General features: G+C 39.1%; 2 protein-coding genes across 4 annotated transcripts; one reads left to right on the forward strand and one right to left on the reverse strand.

The window, feature by feature from the left end:
- The first annotated feature begins 309 nt into the window (after positions 1 to 309).
- Positions 310 to 7471, forward strand: LOC146333100 (uncharacterized). Its single transcript, XM_084719474.1, has 7 exons — positions 310 to 417; positions 4304 to 4417; positions 4552 to 4665; positions 5128 to 5184; positions 5761 to 5928; positions 6318 to 6431; positions 6590 to 7471. The coding sequence occupies exons 2-7, from the start codon at positions 4304 to 4306 to the stop codon at positions 6635 to 6637; spliced, it is 615 nt and encodes a 204-aa protein (XP_084575600.1). The 5' UTR covers positions 310 to 417; the 3' UTR covers positions 6638 to 7471.
- On the reverse strand, positions 1660 to 19281 carry LOC146333101 (hypermethylated in cancer 2 protein-like). 3 transcript variants are annotated; one of them, XM_084719450.1, is made up of 4 exons: positions 19107 to 19280; positions 18009 to 18148; positions 17649 to 17877; positions 1660 to 2109 (listed from the first exon to the last, which is right to left on the reverse strand). In XM_084719450.1, the coding sequence occupies exons 1-4, from the start codon at positions 19110 to 19112 to the stop codon at positions 1957 to 1959; spliced, it is 528 nt and encodes a 175-aa protein (XP_084575576.1). In that variant the 5' UTR covers positions 19113 to 19280; the 3' UTR covers positions 1660 to 1956. The 3 variants fall into 3 exon arrangements, with proteins under 3 accessions (XP_084575576.1, XP_084575586.1, XP_084575568.1); XM_084719460.1 differs by lacking the exon at positions 17649 to 17877 and having other exon boundaries at positions 19107 to 19281; XM_084719442.1 differs by lacking the exon at positions 1660 to 2109 and having other exon boundaries at positions 13988 to 17877; positions 19107 to 19276.
- Between the last annotated feature and the right edge of the window lie 723 nt (positions 19282 to 20004).

Here is a 20004-nt window from a genome sequence, read left to right on the forward strand (position 1 = left end):
CTGCCTGTATGGCTCTGTATCATATCGTTTTTTCTACTTAAAGGGCACCCAAGAGAGCACTTTATTTTCTTCTTCTTACAGGGGCATTGAAGAAGGAACCTTGCTGCATTTTTGCAGTGATTGCCTCAAATCCCCAGCAGAGTTGGCATTCGTTCATCAGAAAAAAAACATTGGTAGATTAATCTACAAAAATAGAGAGAGAGAGAGATAACAAAATTAAGATTAGGGATTGCACAATTAGTAATCCAAATGACTGCTCTCATTCATGAGTCATGAATCAAGCACATTTGAGTTCTGGGTTGGTGTATAAAATGAACCGATCGTCCACAAATCCCCCATTACGCTGCTCCAGATGTGAACGTCAGTAGGTACGAGAGCAAACACTGAACTACAGCACCGACCTCAGGACTGCACAAGGTTTGCTTCTCCTTATGTTTTCTAACATCTGTTCTGTTAATTTCAGGTTTGTTTGGGGTTGGACATTTTAACAATAGCCTGCTCTTGTCCATGTTACATTAAAATCGCCTGCATTGCACTGTGTACATAATGTTTTAGATAAGCTTAAACTTTTGATCCTCGGTCATTTTGTCCTCGGTCAAGGATGAATAGATATCTACTGCTGCGCCGAACAGCTGCATTCAAACACACTGCTATTTTAAAGTTATTTAAACGTTTAAGATCACGTTTATTTTATTAGCGGTCAATGACAACATATCCCATGAGTCTTAGGCGTTGGCCTGCTGTCAGGGCATCATGGGAGTTGTAGTTGTTGAGCGCTTTCTTAAATTAATAACACGTGTGAGTACTTTTGTGATGTTGACACTGGTGTAAAATGTATTGTACAAAACGTCAGGGTGAAACCAATGCGTCTACCGCCTGCTTTTGACGGAGATTTGTGTTTAAGTAAAAAGAAATGCAAATAATTGGAATGATAATTTTTCAACTAAAATAACTCACATATATATGAATAAAATTATAGCCTACATAAACCAGATGAAATCGTCGTAGTTTACTGTCCAAACAGAGTTAGGATGGGTGTTGCTGGTTCAAATAATAGGCTCAAATGCATTGATTGTTTTTTAAAATTATTATTATTATTATTATTATTATTATTATTATTATTATTTTATTTTATTTTATTTTATTTTTCAAGAGAACCAAATTTCTAAGGTGAAAACTGGAGACATTTCCAGATCAGTCAATACATCATTAAAACATCCAATGTTATAATCTATTAAATAAAAAGTGGGGAAATTCCAGTTTTGTGTATGTTGACCATGATAGTAATTACAATAATGATACTTTATTTATAGAGCACTTTTTAAAATTCATATTACAAAGTGGTTCACAGAGATAGCAAGATAAAATAACGATAACTGCTGTACTGTAATAAACTATGGTGCAGAGTAAGACTGGAATAATAATTTTGGTTATGTAATCATTTCTTTACCTTACTTCCTCTGTCTCCTTTACTCTTCTTCTCACCCAGTCCTCTTTAACACAAAAACAGAGGATGTTTTCAGGGACATGAGGACAAGCCACCAAAATGGGGGACTTAGAGATTCCTGAAAATGACTTCAAGTTTTCAGGAGAATTTTTTTTTTATTTCTTGCACTTTCATCTACATTCTAGGTTTCATGTGTCAATGCCCACACAGAATACATGGTACAACTGAGAGTAATCACTGCACAAGAATGATATTGCATGAAAAAAGAATTTTCTAAAAGCTGCACAGTCAATGCACAGTGTTTTTGATGTAAACAGTCACAATCATAGTATCCCAGAAAAAAGCAAACAATCAGCCTAATGCAGTGATATCAAACACAAGGTTAAAGCTGAGCTCGTGAAGCCAAGTGCGAGACACAGAGAGGCAGGAGACTGAAGTTTGAACAAAGAGGATTGTTTCTTGTGTGGCTGGATCTGAGCTCTGCAGTTGGGGACTGGGCTGGTGGTCGGTTATGCTGGAGGGTGGAGCTGGGACTGAGTTGAGTTGAGAGTGGAATGCTGAGCCGCGGCAAGTCCAGGGTGTAAAGCAGGGAGAGGGTCAGCAGAGGGGCAGGGCGGACCAGACAAGGGCTGGGAACAAGGGCCAGAGTGTTGCAGATATAACTGCAGGAAGAAGAGAATAGAGTTATCACAATACCAGAATTTTAAAATGATACTCAATACCACTTTCATTGCCACGGCCAGAGATGGGCACAAATGTATTTATTTAAACAAAATACTGGTTTGTAAAATGTATTTAAAAGAGCAATATGTAACAACCGCACATCCAAAAATGAGTACTGCAGTCCTTATAGCGAGTTGGAGCCAGAGACGGTACATTCAGCGGGTTGAAATCCTATTTCATATATAGTCTATGGCTAAAGTGAATTGTTTCCCTGCACCCTCTCCTCCCTAGGCTTGAGGAAGACGAGGCAAGGCTCGGGCTGAAATATGCTAGTGTGGAATGGGTTTGGGTTGGGTTCGGACAGAATTTTGTCTGGCTCGAGCCTTTTCGGACTCAACTTTCCAGGTCCGATTAAAATTCTAGTTAAGCCTGTTATCCTGAAAACAAGAGCCCACTGTTCTGATAATACACACTCTGGAGCTGGAGTTCAGCGACTGCCTGCTTCTCCCTTCCAGACTACAGTACAGTTTAAACCTGGGGCTACAAATTTGTCTTATTTGAGAGTTAAAAAATATTTATATTCAATAATGTATTTTAAGCATTTTTAATACACAAATGAGAGCTCTGAAAGTATTTTGTTACAAATTACATATTACTTTTTTTATGCCCAACAAAATACCAATTACAGAATACTCAAAAATAATTAAATGCATATTTCAAAGACATTTAATTAAAATACTGCCCATCTCTTACCACAGCAAAAAGAAAAACAATGCCTCAGCCCCACTGCTGTTGCAGAAAAAATCACTGAATACTGTCTGGTTTTGCTGCAAGCCAAATCTCAGATAGGACAATAAAGACTGAACTGAGGTCTTGAATGAGCACTTAAATATGTTTTTTTATGTCTTAAGTGCTGTTGATAATCTAATTAATGGATATTATATCATTTTAAATATGCGGTACTGAAAAAGTATCAATGCATTGATACGTTTGGCAACCTTAGAGGAGAAACAGGGTTAGTCTGAGGCAAACTGGCAACGAGCATGTAGACCGCCTGAACAGTCACTATGATCTGGTGAGGTGCATGTGGACGGGATGCAGCTGGTGAAGCTCTGCTCTGCCTCTGCCACACCTGTCTTCACTTAAGCAAACACCCACACATGCACAGCAAAGACACAGAGACTATACAGACTGTGAGCAAAAAAAAGTTCAACAGTGACCACCCACGTTGAATTTTACGAAAATCCTTACTTAAAGAGTTTTAAGCCTGTCTACCAACTATGGGATGAATTGTGACCATAAAACATTTGATTCAGATAAAAAATAAAACAAATAAAAGTGGACAAGTTGGGAAAAAAAAATCAAAGATACGAGACTGTGTTTACTATTATTATTATTATTATTATTATTATTATTATTATTATTATTATTATTATAAGTTTAACTTGCAGGTTGGGGCCCCCAGTGAATCAATGTTTATTGAAATGATGTAGAAACACGATTTTCAAAAAAACAAACAACAACAACAACAAAAAAGCATATATACACACTACAGTCATTCTATTAGGCCCCATTCCTTTGCATTTACTCCTTGTGCACTTTATATTTTATATTTCACTATTATTTGATGCTCAATTATTGTTATTCATATGTTACTGAAATTTTGGAGCAGTCTTTGGCACAGTGTTGTTTGGGATTAATAGAGCTCTTTTTTATCTTTTCTCTTAGCTAACATTAGCTACTTAGCTAGCCAGCCTGCTAGCAGAGCTACCTGTTCATGGGTGTGGTAAACATTTCCATGGCAACAGTGAGCTCCACCAATTAGAGATATCCCTGTTACACCATAGGATAGGATAGGTAGGGTGTTCATACAGACTTGTGGCCTTTACAGGAGCTCACACCATCGCTTCACACTCTCATAGCTCGTCATCATTCTACCTCAGATGGTTATGACATGGTTAATATTCTATTAATAGGGTTTTTATTTCCATAACCTCACTTTTGAGCTCTGTACTATAAGGTGACAAGGATCAAAACCTGAATTCAATAAGAACCAGAACTGATTGAGAGAATTATAATAAACGTATCAGTCAGACTCCTTAGTCGACTCCCTTTAGTGTAACACATATGCAGCATATTCATATTATATTTTCAATCTATTGTATTATCTATCTGTGTCTGTTTATCCATAAGATGTCTGCTGAGCTCTACTCTGCCAGTGGCAATAATGCAAGTCTTCAAGGCACCACAGTGGGAGGGACTAAACCTTTACACCGCTTCATTAAGGGGCAGCCCAAGATTATTGGCGTGAGACACACACACACACACACACACACACACACACACACACACGCTCAATTACCTATTGATTAAGATGTATCACTTTTTTTAACTGATCAGTTTGAAGGTTAAGCCTGAAGTTGTTGTTGATTTTCTCGTAGATCGTTGTACTGGTCTTGGGCTCATCTTTCTTCATCGTTTCCATTGCGATCACACCGGACTCTGTTCAACACATATGGACTATTATCCCGCCTGGCATCTTGCTAGGAGTACTGGTTAGTAGCACGACAAGAAAATTATTCATCAGTGGATCATGGTGGCATATGAAACCTGAACTTTACTTTTGATTTTTTTATTTGCTAAACAGCCAAATTGCTAAGAAACATCAATAATTACAATATGTACAGTGGGGGAGAGCGGGGTCAGATGACGGTGGGTAAGTTGAGCCACCCACCCCCTTGTTTCTTGGCAACCAGGCCCATTTGTTTTATATTGTACATTTTGGTGACTTGTCAATGTATAAAACCATGTAAATTATTTAGCTTAAGACTAACCTGAATTGCTAAGATCGGGATTTCTTTTTTTAAATTGTGAGCTGAATGCTGTAGTGTAATTGAGCCAGTAGTTCAAGTCTGCATATGTGTGATTTACTCTTACTTACACAATGTGTTGTAAAATGTATAATACACTTCAGAAAGGGATACATAATAAAACATTTTTTTTCCTTCCTCTCACAGTTCATCATATGTGGGATTCTGTATATTCTGACAGAGCACAACCCGACCAAGAAAACAGTAAGCTCAATTGTAATATTTTGAAGATGCTGCGTCTAGAAGCTCTTGCAAGATTTTTATTTGTGTTTAAACTAATTATTTTAATAATGTGACAATGCTGTGGTTGAGATCTGTCTAGGTTAAGAAGTGGAGCCACGTTGTCCATCTTTATTTACAGTCAGTGGTCTGGGGTTCCCTTCCTAACAGGACCTAGACAAGTTTTCTGAGAATTATCTCTTTAGAGGACCAAGAGAGCCCTGCTGATAAACATTTTTAAAGAGATCTTCCATACATGTTTTAAGACATATAAAGACAATACAAAATTCCAATTAATGCTTGGAATAATTTGTGTCCGATATGTTTTTTTTCACTCAAGTTCTCAAAATTATATCTAATAGGGTTTATAAATTCAAAGTCAATTCAAATTTAAAAAATCAGTCCCTCTCTTTATTGACATGATGAGCATAATTGAATTAAGTGATTTATGACCATTTGGAGGGCTTACCATTACATCCATATACTGTATGAGCTATTACCAACATGTGTAAAGTTCTGTCTGTTTTTCCTTCCTCTGTCTCTGTTGGTGTCTACATGTAGGTAACCGTATCACTGGCTCTGAGTATTGTGACTGTACTCGCAGCATGTTGGACTGTCCTGAACATCCTGCCCAGCATAGTACACCACCACTACGACAGCCACTATTTTGAGTATCTTGAGGAAAATATCACAGATATTGACGAAGAAACATGGTCATCATATTATAAGGTGATTTTTATATATGGTCCTCATTATGATATTGATCACAAATCTGAAGCCAGTTTAGCTTTTAAATTTCTTTGTTGAATTAGAGGAGCAATATGTAAGACCTTAGCTTAATGATGACATATTAAATAAGTTGAAGTCCTAATAAATGTAAGATCTATGATTTAAGTAAGTTGTTTTCCCCGCCCCTTCCTCTCCAATTCAAAGCTCAGGCGCATCACCTGCAGGTTGCAGGGAGACCGAACCTACATGTGCAAGACGAGCATACATATGTCCCCTTTAAGGCTTAATTGCGAGACAGCATGTAATACATTTCAATTTGGCCTGCACCTGATGTGTGCAAAATTGTGCAAAAAAATGTTTTTTACATGTGTGAATGTGTGTTTGTCCAGTTCATGGGAGTGTCTGTGGAAGCGATCTTCCTGGTCTACAGTTTTGTGGGTGCGATTATCTTCATTGTAATGTCAACTCTGGCTGGAGCTGCCCTGCGTTCCACAAAGAGCCAGGTAAAAACACATAAAAACAACTTCCACACACATTACAAACTGCTGACAGTGGCGCATGTCCCACTTGAATACCTTACAGTATTTGCAGAGCTCAAACAGTTGCGACTAAGGTCCAGACAAATCAAACATTGCTGTGCTCTTCTTTCTCTTCTCTTTAGGCCGTTGTCATGCTGACCACTACGGCGACTGAAACACCAGTTGAATAACGAGCGCAACAGGAAGTGTGATAAATGGAGCAGAAAGAAGAAGTTTGAAGCAAGGATACAAAGACATGTATTTATCATTTACAACAAGGATGTATAACAAGATTACAACGCAGATCCGTCTTCGAGTAATTGATTGATTGATTGATTGATTGATTGATTGATTGGATTGACTGAAGAGATAAAATAAAAATGTAACGCAAACTATTTTACATGCTAAAGTGCTGAGGATGAATTAAGCAGTCTCACAGCCTGAGGGAAGAAGCTGCTCTTCAGTCTGATGGTACGGCAGTGGATACTTCTGCATCTCTTGCCAGACAGCAGCAGGATGAACAGGCTGGGTTGGGTTTTGTCTTCTGTGTAGGCACCTCACCTCCACAATATCACTGATTTTTGGAAGATGTGCACCAATGGTGTTCTAGGTGGTTTTAATGACCCGTTGTAGAGTTTTTCTGTCCTGGGCCGTGCACATCCCATGCCAGTTTGTGATGTTTACAGTCAGGATGCATTTAGTTACCTCTTGGTAGAAGTTAACAAGAACTTTGCACATTTTGCCTTCTTAAGTTTCCTTAAGTAATACAGCTATTTCTGAGCCTTCTTTACCAGGTTGGTGTGATGTCCATGACAGATTCTCTATGATGTTGATTCTCAGGAACCTTAAACTGTTCACCTGCTCCACCTCAGCTCTGCTGATGTAGACAGGGGCATGTGCATTTGCCTCTTTTTTTCCTAAAATCAACAAACAGCTCCTTGGTTTTGCTGATGTTGACAGCAGGTGGTTTTCTCTGAACCATTCTGTAAGACTCTTGATTTCCTCCCAATATCTGGCTGATGATGGCGGTCAGTGGTGGACAGTAGTGAAGTACATTTACTTGAGTACTGTACTTAAGTACATTTTTTGAGTATCTGTACTTTACTTGAGTATTTGTTTTTTTGGAAACTTATTACTTTCACTCCACTACATTTCAAAGACAAATATTGTACTTTTGACTCCACTACATTTCTAGGAAGGTTGTTGTTACTTTTTGACTGAGCTTTGAAGTCAGCTGTTGCTGTTTTTTCTTTTCTAAAATGCAATTGGTCACATGCTGTGTTCCTCACAAAAGAAAACCAATCACAGTAGCTCCTCTGGACTGATGTAAAAGTGGAAATACATCATTCAGGCGCTCTGTAACAAGAACAAGCAAGCTCTCCCTCTTTCATTCAAACAAAAAGCGGTAATGGTGACGGCAGGAGAAAGACAAAATGAAATCTCAAGATGTTATTATAATTATTAATTGTTCCAGGTAGCTTTTAAAGTTGAATTGTTTTTATCGGGGTGAAAAATACAGCATAATTCATGTATATACTGCCTCTGAAGACAGAAAGAAATCTCAGTTATTTAACAGACTTGGAGAACTCCTTACAGTTGGCTTCAATCTGCTTTTATGCAGTGATTTTAATACAGTTACATCAGAAAATGACAATAGCTGTCCTTTTTGTTTTTGATTGTATTTCTATGCTGAAGTTTGTATAGGTGTTTCTATAGGCTTTGTGTAGCAGAGTGATTCTACAAGCAAGTCAGTGCATCATTAGATGGTTTCAGAGAGTTACAAGCTTCTGTAAATGCATCATGAAAACAATACAGCATGTATTGATATTAGAAAATGTACTTTGTAATTTGTACTTTTGAATACTTAAGTATTTTTAAAAACATGTACTTTTGAATACTTAAGTAGTTTTAAAAGCAAGAACTCTAATACTTTAACTTGAGTAAAATTTTGACTGAGCAACTTTCACTTGTAGTTGAGTATCCTGTTGCAGAGTGTGGTATTCAAGCACAGTGTTCAGTTTGCCAATCAGCTTCAATGGGGAGATAGTGTTGAATGCTCAGCTGAAATCAACAAACAGCTGAAATAGGTGCTGATTTCCTCAAGGTGGGTGAAGACTGACTGGAGGGCAGTAAAATAATTTTAAATCAGTATTTTATATTTTTCGTTGAATTATTGATTTTTTATTTTTATTTTTTTAGTAAGGACCCATGTAAGAAGCAAGATCAGTGAAGGGTCCATTACAACAAAATAAGATCTATGAACCATGTACTTTTTTCCCCTACAAAGATAAGGTCTATTTGTAAAGAGAACTTTTTACAACCTATATGTGCAAAAGACCATTTAAATAAACACGTCAAAAAAAGTTTGGAAATTTGTGTTTGCATGTCTCTGTTGTCACCGTATTACTGGCACTGTATCTTTTATCATCAGAAAGCCCTTTACAGTGATTTCCTACTTGTGCGAATCATGCATTTGTAGGATGAGCACCACAGCTGATTGTGTGGGTGGGGTCTTAAGTGATGTGTGAAAATGTGACATATTTCCCTGCTAGTGTCAAACAGTGTATCCTCCTGTTTATATTGACTTTATTGTTTTGAGTTGTTTGGGGGATTGGATGATTGGCACATGATTGGAAGCACCTAGTGCAGAGCACCCTGTTTTTTTACATGGGGTCTGCTGGGTGCTGCTCTCTACTGAAGTGGTCATTTGTTGTCTGCTCCAAGCATTGACATGCCACGTTTAGCCAGTCTGGAAAAGGACAGACCCATGCTATAGGGCAGGTTCAAGCTGGTGTTCCCCAGAAGCAAGTGTGAAACCAGTGATGTCAAAGACAGACTGCAAAGTGGGAGTCTCAAGAAGTCAACACTGCAAGAAGACCAGTTCATCACCTGTCACTGAGGAGCTGCAGGTAGTTTTCCAGAGATTTGCAGGATTTTATGGCAGATGGCTCCCTGATCAGATGATCAATGACAGACTGCACACAGTCAGTCTCTGAGCTCAGTGAAGAGTCCAGGTTCTGTCTGTGGAAGTTGGATGGCAGAGTCAAAGTACGGAGAAGATGTGAACAAAACTATGATGACTGTTGATTTTGGTTAGGGCAGTATCATGGTGTGGGGAGGCATCTCCATCAACAAGGCATGTTGCCATTGAAGGCAGGCTGGTGACCAGCATGAGGAGGAGGGGCCAGGCGGTTGTAGCTGTGTATTGTTCTTCCACTCGCTACTGAGGCTTCTGACTGTTTGTTCAATGAGTAAAATGTAAAATTACCAATATTGTGAGTTTATATACAGTAGTCCTCTCAACTGCATGATGGTACCAAATCAAGCTTTTGTGGCAGGGAATTCCAAACTATTGAGCCTTTATGTATATACAGTATATTTTTGATATAAATTGTGAACATTTTTTTTTAACATCTGCCATCAGACTCAACAGAGGTTTTGCACTGAGCTTTCCCCACTGTGTAGGCCTGTAACTGCTGCTACTCTGCCATTCACACATTGTTTACACTACTACACCACAGGCAAAGGTTGAAGTGAAACCAAGGTCCTTTTTTTTTTCTCAGTGTCCCGCAACTATCCCAGTTTAATCTGTCACGGACGGATCATTGTTTTTTTACTACATAGTTTTTAGATAGATAGATAGATAGATAGATGCTTTATTTGTCATTACACAAGTGCAACACGTTACACAGTGCAACGAAATGACATTCGGTTACAACCCGTCCCAGAGGACACAGAAGCACAAAGACAATACGAATAATTGACATGGGAGGACAGGGGCAGGAGGACCACGATGCAGCCGATCCCGGCGCCTCGCTTACTTAGATGAAAAACAAATGAAAAACGGGAGGGGAGGAGAGGGAAAAAAAAGGCAAATCCCAAACTATGCACCTATTGAGGGGGGACACAGTGTGCGATTCGGAAAAAAACACCTCGGCACGAAGCAACGGTTAAGACATTATAACAAGACTCGAACACCTGCACATGTGGATGGGGGAAGGAAGTGGGGGGGGGGGGGGGGGGGGGGGGGGTCACAGCGCAGAGAGGGAGAGGGAGGGCTGCAGCTCCTACACAGTGCGCTGCCCTCAGCCTTTGCCTACTACGCCGCACGGGGGAGGGAGGGGGATGAGGGGCCAAAGAAGGCGTTGAGTTAAGGGTAAGGGTGAATGTCCCAAAAGTAGGTGAGGGGTCGGAGCATCTTGTCTGCAGAAACATCCAGGAGAGTGGAGAGATAAGCGTCCTTGAGAAGGCCGTTTATGTCTGGGAGCCAATGGAGATAGCGGATTTGTTTTGGTACGGGCCGACACTGGAATTTATAATAACTTTTTTTTGTAACTTGTCATAGAACTTACACTAGTTGTTCTCTGCACCACAAAGATTGAAATCACCCTGAATGAAACTATCAGTTTTCATTATTCTTTGTTGGTAGAGTTACAGTTTCTTGCTTATTTCTAACTAATCAATAAATGCATCTTTGCATACTGCAGTGCAAATACCAACCTGTTTCTGATTGATATATGGTTGTCAAAATGTACACACACTTTGACACTTCTTATAGTATACACTATTGAAACACCATGACAGTGTGTGTATGTGATTTAGCGTAGAGTTTGTGCTGGTGCCACCTCACATTTTTTTTTCCAAGTTAAACACCTAACAATTGAATGATAAAGGCTTATATTCCATGATGCATAAATCCCTATAGTCCCAGAATTGTCCCAGACACCGTATTTTTTGTGTCCCAAATGCTATTTTTTATTCTCCCCAGGATAACAGGACATCCTTAAAGGGACAGTACACCCTAAGATCAAAAATACATATTTTTCCCCTGGTCTACAGTGCTATATACACAAATATTTCACAATTTTGCTTGTAAAATGATTGAAATGATTAATCAATTATCAAAATAGTTTGCAGCTAATTTTCTTGTGATCCAATAATTGATTAATCAACTAGTTGCAGCTCTAATGAGGTGGCTTCATTGAATGGATGAAATATACATCTAATATCTTTCTAATACATTTCTTTTGTGTTGTTCTTTCATGTAACAAAGCAGAAGTGTAAAAAAAAATAGGGGATGCCAAATTAGTCCAAGGGGATGGGGGAGTCCCTGGTATATTTTCTACCCTGTAAGGGGTCCTTGGCTGAGAAAAAAAATGTGATTTTTCATTAATGCATACTTATTTTTAGAATATCAGAGATGGCAACTGGGAATAGTGACTATTTATTAATGCTTTTCATCTAAAACTGTGTCATTAGCAAATGGAAACATTTGTGTCAGAACAGAATGACATGTTCCTTTTGCACCTCACTGTCCCTTACAGAAGAGGTTTGCCATAGACAAGGCACAACACACACAGAATCTCATGTCAGCTCATGTTTCAGCAGCAGCACCATTAAGTACAAACACTGTGACACCCAGTGTACTGTCCTCGCTTACAGGGAACAGCATGTGTGATACATTGCTAATAAATTTCTCTCAACAGAGGGAACAGGGATTGTGATGTAATTCAAAATCATGACCTGTCTGTACCCTTCCTGTGCAACTGTTACCAGGTTTGGAAACAGGATTTTAAGAAAACAGACTACAACTTAAAATATGTCTTAAAGGTCTGCACAAAACAGTCAGGAGTACAAACAGTTCTAGGTATCATTGTTTTTTTTTCCTTAAGTTCAATATTTTAACTTTGAGTATACATAAAATAACATAGCACAAATCACACAACACTCAAATGCTATGAAGTTCAAACAAACACATGGCTTCAGAGGGTTTTGTGACAATCTGAAAATTGGAAAAACAAGAAAAATTGATCTTTTATTAAGTCCATCACATCTTACACACATCTCACCATTACAAAATAAGCAGCTCAAACTGATCTCTGACTTGACTCTCTTCTAGATGACACACCTTACAGCATCCCATGAACAAAGGGAAACATGACATGCATTAATGAAGGAATGACAATTCTGTTAGATAATGTTTTCTATCATTTGATTATGCATAGTTTAAACAGGAAATAATTACCATAACAGAAAAATGTTTTACAAAACCTTTGTAACTGTCTCTGTAGCCTCTAGACTGTCTAACAAAGAAAACCTCTTGGATAATCAATAAGCTCCTGGACACACAATACTACTATTAGTATTTACGTATACATCTGACAGGACAAAATGTTCAAAATTTTGGGTTCACATTACTAAATTTTATGAAAATGTAGCCATATAATAACTTAAGAAACATGTAAACTTGTTGAATCTTGAATCTTTTCACATCTTTTTATATCATATCTTTATTTTTGGCACCAAATTATGGCGAGTAGCATCAAGAAGAGTACTGATAAGTATTGGTATAGATAAGCAGTATCAGTAAAATCCTAACGATGGTGACTAGTGACTGTTGAATACATATATGGTAGGACACTAAAAGAGCATTGGAATGAAGCCAGAATGTCATTCTGACTAAGAATTAGATACCAACATTGAGAGAATAAGTAGTGAACACAACACTCAGATATTATTGCCTTTTAAGGTTATATATGGCCAGCTTGTTGGCAAACATTTTTCCATTTACACATCCAACAGCTATTTAAAGCAACAACTGTGCATCAAAAATGAGTACTGCTGTCAGAGAAGTGGAGATTTCAAGTTGGCATGTTTCCTTAATTTCTGATGACATATAATGGATATTTTATGATTTATCACAGTAAATATGTTACAGATTTCTCCTCTAAACCTGCATATCTGTCAGACACGGAGCAATGTTATTGTGAGTGAATCAAAACAGTTAAGTTGCAGACTGGACACCCTGGAGCTTTTACTAGAGCATGGACATCTCCCACTTCACTTTTTTTTGTTTCAAAAACTGATCTATTTTGTGTCACTGCATCCAAGGGAATGTTTGCTAGCTGGCAATGGAAAAAGATGCTTGTTTCTACCTGTTGTGACTGGCTTGGTGATATTCAAACTCAACTGGTCAATGAAATTTGACATTTTAATGACTGCAATTCTAAAACACATTTAAATATAAAAACAACTAGCATTGCATATTACCCCCCAAATCTTAATTTTAATCAAGTAAGCACCTAGCATTGGGTAGTGTAGTCCAAATTCAAAATATAGGAGTGCGTTGTTCCAAAATAGATGTCCCACACTGGAATGGGGATTTCAAAGGGGAACAGTAAGGATGTAGTACTGTTGTTGGAGAAGCACATTTCCTTAATTGCTGGTGACATATCATGCCTGACAGTCATCGACCACTGTGCTCTGTGCCATTGTAACACTGTGATTTAACCAGACCAGAGAGCGAAAAAATGAAGGAACGTTTATTATAAATGCTCCTTACGCCTGCATTAATGAAGGAAAAACAGCATAAAGTAATGCCCAATTTGTAATTGGTATCCAGTAGTGGTGTAATCATTCACTCATGCATCCGATGCATTGGACTTTAATGTGTAAGGTACGAGTGCATCGGTTCAGACGGCCTGTATTGGTAAAAAGCTGAACATGAATCAGAAACAAATTGATGCAGCACTAGTATCTCATTGGGACGTGCATATTTCATTTTTGGCATCAAGGAGCTGCCACTGTAACTTTCCTTCATTTTCTCTCTCCTGCTGCCTCTGCCTGCACCGCTCTCGCTGGACGCTTGCTGCCATGCTCACACAAAACAAGCGCTCCTTCTACCTCTCCTGTGTCTCCTCTTCATTTGCTCTATACAGACCGCGCTGAAGTGACATTGTACCACATCACACCACCAAACTTTCATAAAGTGCAAGTGTAGAATAAGTTTGGCTTTTATAAGAAATAAGAACAACACTGCTGCAAATCATTTATGCAAAATGTGTCTGACAGCAGAATACAGAGACAGGAGTCTGACCCACAGAGACGTCATGTCACTGTGAGAGCAGGTAACACAGAGCATCACTGTTTCTCCACACTAATCAAAACCACAGCACTCTTCATATGAAAAAGAGCAGCAGATCATCTTACTGCAGAAATACTAATATTTTTAACAGTTTTAAAGTTTGTTCACAGATTCTCATTTAGGCTACAGGATCTCATTTACACATGAGACTCATAATAAGATGTTAACACCACTCCTTCTCTCTGTCTCTCCTGTTACTATATTTAGTAAAACTATCAGAATTTATTTTTGCAACTAACAGCACTCTATCAATGTAGCATTAGTTGATTCAAAATGTAAAGATTCACACATTGCATTGTATTGTATTGCATCATATCGTATTGTATTGTGACAGAGCTGAATTGTATCAAACCGAATTGTTGGCCATTTAAAAATTTCTAAGATATATCATATCGCTGAACATGTATCGAGAAACATACCGACTTGTTCTCAGTCAGTGAGATAATCACCCCTAGTATCCAGCATACATATATAAAAAGTGTAATAGAAATTATATAAAAATTATATTAACAATATCATCATCCATTGCGATGTTTCACTATGGACATTGTTATACGCTAACTGAGTAGCCATCATCCAACCCTAGCATAGATACCTATGAATTCTAATCTTGGAACTGAAGAATGCCCTAATTGTCTTCCATATATTTGCTAAAATGGAAGTAAATTTCTATAATCCTGAGTTTTTTTCTGTTTTTCACATAAGGACAGTCACTCTTGTGGCGTCTCATCATTTTCTCAAACTTAAGAGGCATGAGGCTTCTGAAAGTCAATCCCTAGCACACAGCGCTGGTGAACGCGCATGTGCTCTGAGACACGGTACTGGCGTGAAAAGGTCATGGGGCAGCGAGGACAGGGGAAGGGCCTTACGCCAAGGTGGCTCCGCACATGTCTATTCAGAGAGCCTCGCTGGCTGAAGGAACGGCTGCACAGAGAGCACTGGAAAAGGTGGTGAACAGGAGTTGACAGAGGAGCTGATTTATTTGTTGGCATGCTGGCTGAAAGTGTAGAAGCTATGCAGCCAGGCGAGGAAGATGGCACAGGGGCTTGTACAGAGTCTGACACACGAGGAGGTGAACAGACTGTCAAGGCAGTGACAGCCTGGTTCTCATCCTCAACAACCCCAGCTTTATGTATAACCTCACCTCTTGGCCTGATTTGCTCTTTACTAACAGATTTTCTTTCTTTACCATTTGTTTCTCCAGCCAAAGCCACAGCCTCATTAAAAATTTTAGCCTCAGTTTTTGTCCTAGCACTAATTTGTCTCTTGTCAACCCCTGCTACCGATGTTGCTTCATGCCGTTGCTCTCTATCATTATCTCCAAGCTCATTTGCAGATGTGTCCCTTTGACTGAATGCAACCCGTTTCTCTTGTTCATCTGGTCTTTGTCTGTAGGACACTAGCAACTCTGCAGATTTGGTGCTGATGTCCAGCAGTAGAATCTGGTCTGTAGTAGCAAAGTGCTTCCTCAGAGGACTGAGACCTGGACTAGCAACTGTATCCGCCTCGTCCACATCACTGGACTGGTCTGAATAACCAGCATGGCCAGGGTAAGAGTGTTTGCGATCAGAGTTTCCATACCGTAAGTGTGTGTTCTCCTGGGGTAGGCAGTGATAACGCAGATGTCCACAGTATGACTGTCCCACAACAGTATATGAAGGGTCAGACACATTGTTGTCCACAGGCATTGTAAAAGTTGGGTGTGACTCTGAGATCTCAGTGCCTGAGATATTTTCATGTTCTAGAGATGTGCAGTGTTCCCCAGTAACATTATCCATATCTGTGTCTGTGTTGTCATGTTCATGCTGACTGGAGCCAGCATCTTTTGTGCTTGTCTCAGCACTATGCAAGCTTGGGTACCCATCATTCCTTGGTCCATAGAGATTCCAGTGGCTGTCATATCTATCCATTTCAGCTGGGCACTTGCTTGAGAAACTGTTTTCCTCTTTCACTTCTCCCTTGGGACACAAATCTTCACAATGAGAGTCACTTCCTGCATCTGCGTCATGAACTACAACTCTCAGATCTTGTGAGTGAATGGACTGCTCCTCTGCTGCAGTTGCAATTGAGACATTACAGCAATCAGAACAATCCAGTTGCTGATATTTGGTGGGGAAATCATTAAAACTGCTGAGATCCCTCTTCAGTGGCACTGACGCTCTAAGGCATTTTGTTTGATTCTTATTCTGAAATGAATCACAATGAGCACAGTGATCATTTTCATTCACAATGTGGGATAATCCACTGCCCATATGCTCATCATGATCTGTATTGCTGCTGTTGTAATCCTGTTTAAGGATGTCAGATTGATCTACATTGGATTTGTAGCATAAATCCTGTATTATACATTGATCTGAATGATACCAACTCTGTGTTTCAGTGTGGTTTTTATTGTATTTGTAATCCTGACTCTGTACCCTATAATGACTTTTGTGTTTAGTGGTAACACCCTCAGCAATTCTGTCACTATCTGTACTTCCTGAGTCTGAAGCCCCGCCGGAGTTGACTGAGACCTTGGACACTGGATGGTAAGGAGGCGTTGTAGATACCTCTGCCATAGTGGCTGTACCGCTGTGACGAATGACGGGCACTGCCCCACCGCACGGATGCAGTGATGAGGAGGAGCACTGTGAGGGAGAAACGGTGTCATTAAGGTCAGAGGTCAAAAGGCTAAGAGGGGGAGAATGGTGAATCTTGTCCTCCTTTCTGTTTGTTTGCTTCCCCCCAGCTTCACGTATCCCTGCTAAGCACTGCACCTCCTGCGCTCGGCTCATGTTTTCCTCTTGCACCTCTTCCTCTAAATACAAGCTCCTCCTGTTCTCAACTGTTTTCACTAGTCCCTCCTCTGTGATCATCTGCCAACACTCTGGTTTTACAGTGCCAACTGAATGAAAGTGATCCTTTTGCATTTCTTTGTCCAGTCTGGACACCACATTCACTACAGTGGTGCAAGAAATCAACTCCTGAGGTGTCAGAGGAGTTATTTCTCTGTAATTACCTATATTAAAAACACTTCCAGTGTTTTCAGCCACACCACAGCCAGTCCTAACATCACTTAAAGGACGTGCATCTTTTCTACTATGGTGGTTTGCATCAGTTTTACCGCTACTTCTACATGTATCTGTTCCATCACAATATTGATCCTTTATCTGTGGTGAGTCTGACAATGGCAGATACTTCCTGAAGATGTTTGCAGTTTTAATATATGCATTGTTAATGTCTTTATGTGGGTGATCCTCAGCTCCACTGTAGGCATTTGTATTATCCTCAGGATTCACCTCAGTCCTCAGAGTCTTCTGCAGTTCATCCATCTGCAAATGGCAGGCAGCAGTAAGCAGATTGTAATACTGTTGCTGGGTATGAGTGCTTGGCAGATCCCCTGTGTACATGAAGTCCAAAACAAGTGCCAGTACAGAGTCAGACAGACATGGAGCCTGCAGTTCTACCAGGGCACTAGAAGAGGACAATATAGATGCCAACACTGGACTGGAAGCCGCCAGAACACACCTAGGTGAGCAAAGAAGGAGATGGGTGATATTGCATAAGCCATGCAACTACCAAATGAAGAAGAATTTCTAATATTTTTCCAAAATGAATTTGATGGTATGTTTATTTGTGATTAATAAAATGTTGCTAACCTGTGTGCAGGGTAGAGCTGACTTGGGTTCTGTCTCTGTCTGACCACACAGTCACAGAACTGAGCTCGTTCTCTTTGGAGGTTCAGTCTTTCTAACAGTGATGCTGCGTGGCTGCCAGCTTTCTGCACACAGGGTACCACCTGGAGAACATAAAGTTCAGTCTGGAGCAGATATTGCTTCTGAGACGACATTAAACAGGAGAAGGGCACTTTAGAAGCTCAAATAAATCCAGTGTAATGTATTTTTATTGCTTTCTTCAAATGATTTACAGGCTGATATGTTTCTGCCAAATGAGCAAAACTGGCCTACTTTTTCTTTCAGTTACATCTAGGAGTGCACAAGCACAAGAATTCAGCTCTTTTATGCTACAAAATTAATTTACAAGGTTTACCAGTTTTCTATTGCAGTGGACAGTTCATCCCAAAATCAAAAGTATGTATTTTTCCTCTGGCCTGTAGTATTATTCATTCATCTAGATAGTTTTGGTGTGAGTTGCAGAGTTCTGGAGATATCAGCCATAGAGATGTCTGCCTTTTCTAAAATATAATGGAACTAGATGGCACCTGGTTTTTGGTACTCAAAGCGCCAAAAAATACAACAGTGACATCTCTTTCCAGAAATCATGACTGGCTTAACAGACCTTGTTCTGAGCACTTTTAGAAACTATTTACTTTCTGAAGTAGAATCTAATGGAACTACTTATTTGTACTAGACAGAAAGTAGTTATACAGGAAACTGCTCACTACATGGTATTTGATTATCATGAGTGAACAGGTATGAAAACATTAAAATATTAAGTCATGTTCAAATATATTTTTGAGGTCTTTAAGCACCAAAAGCCAAGAACCATCTAGTTCCTTTATATTTAAGAGAATGCAGACATCTCTATAGATGATATGTCCAAAACTCTGCAGCTCACACCAAAACTATCTGGACAGATAAACAAAACTAAAAGAAAAAAGATATATATTTGATTTGGGGGTGAACTATCCCATTAAGCACAAAGTAAACTTGATTATTTTAACTTATCAGTGACAGTGATATCATAGAAGAAGTTTTACAGACTGGTACATCAGGTAAAAATAAATATTCTCTTACCTCCATGTTATATTGGGATAGGAGCAATAAATCCTTACTATCCTGCAGTGGTGGTGTACAACTGCCAGTGTTCAGCGTCTCACCAGGTTTTGCTTGCAGTTGAATGTAGAAAAGAACCTCAATGGAAGAAGGCTATATAGTCCCAGTCTACTATCTACGCACACTCTCATTTGGAAAACAATCACATGCTTTTCATATGGGGAGCTTGGCATGACGCGGAAGGACAGGTGCTTTATAAGGAGCGCTCGTGTCTAACGTCAGAATTTCCATGGCCCGTTATGGAATCAGACTGAGACCAGCCCACAGAAATCCAACCGGAGACCACAGAATTATAGATAATAGAGCCTATATCTCTAATCATATCACACGAAGATGGTATCAGGGATGTCATTTCTTGAAAAACAAAAATATGCAGTAAATACCAAGTTGTTATTGTGAAAAAAATGAGACCAAGACAGTGCCTGTCATTCAAAATAGAGGTCAGCTATAGAATAGTCTCTAGCAATGCAGTTTATTATTATTATTGTTATTATTATTATCAATGAGACTCCTTTTCCATCATTGAGTAAACTGATGACACTTGACTATGGGACATATTTTATGGATATTTCATATTATAGTCAATGCATAACACTAACAGAACAGAGCAACTGACAAACTATACAATTAACATTCACTATTATCCTGCAAGATATTATATCTTAAATAATAATCTTTAAAATGACACATTTCATTAAATTAAATGACATTAACTAGATGCTGAGATATAGGTCTACTGTATCTTTTAAAAAAAGAAAAGAAGAAAAAGAAGTTTGCTTGCACTCTTCAAACTCAAAAAAATGCCTCACGACCACCTGTGAAGCTTTGCTGACCACTAGAGAGGTCCGGAGCCCCAGGT

This window comes from Lutjanus erythropterus, chromosome 1 (genome assembly GCF_056507025.1).
Source record: "Lutjanus erythropterus isolate fLutEry1 chromosome 1, fLutEry1.hap2, whole genome shotgun sequence".
Lineage (NCBI taxonomy): Eukaryota > Metazoa > Chordata > Actinopteri > Lutjaniformes > Lutjanidae > Lutjanus > Lutjanus erythropterus.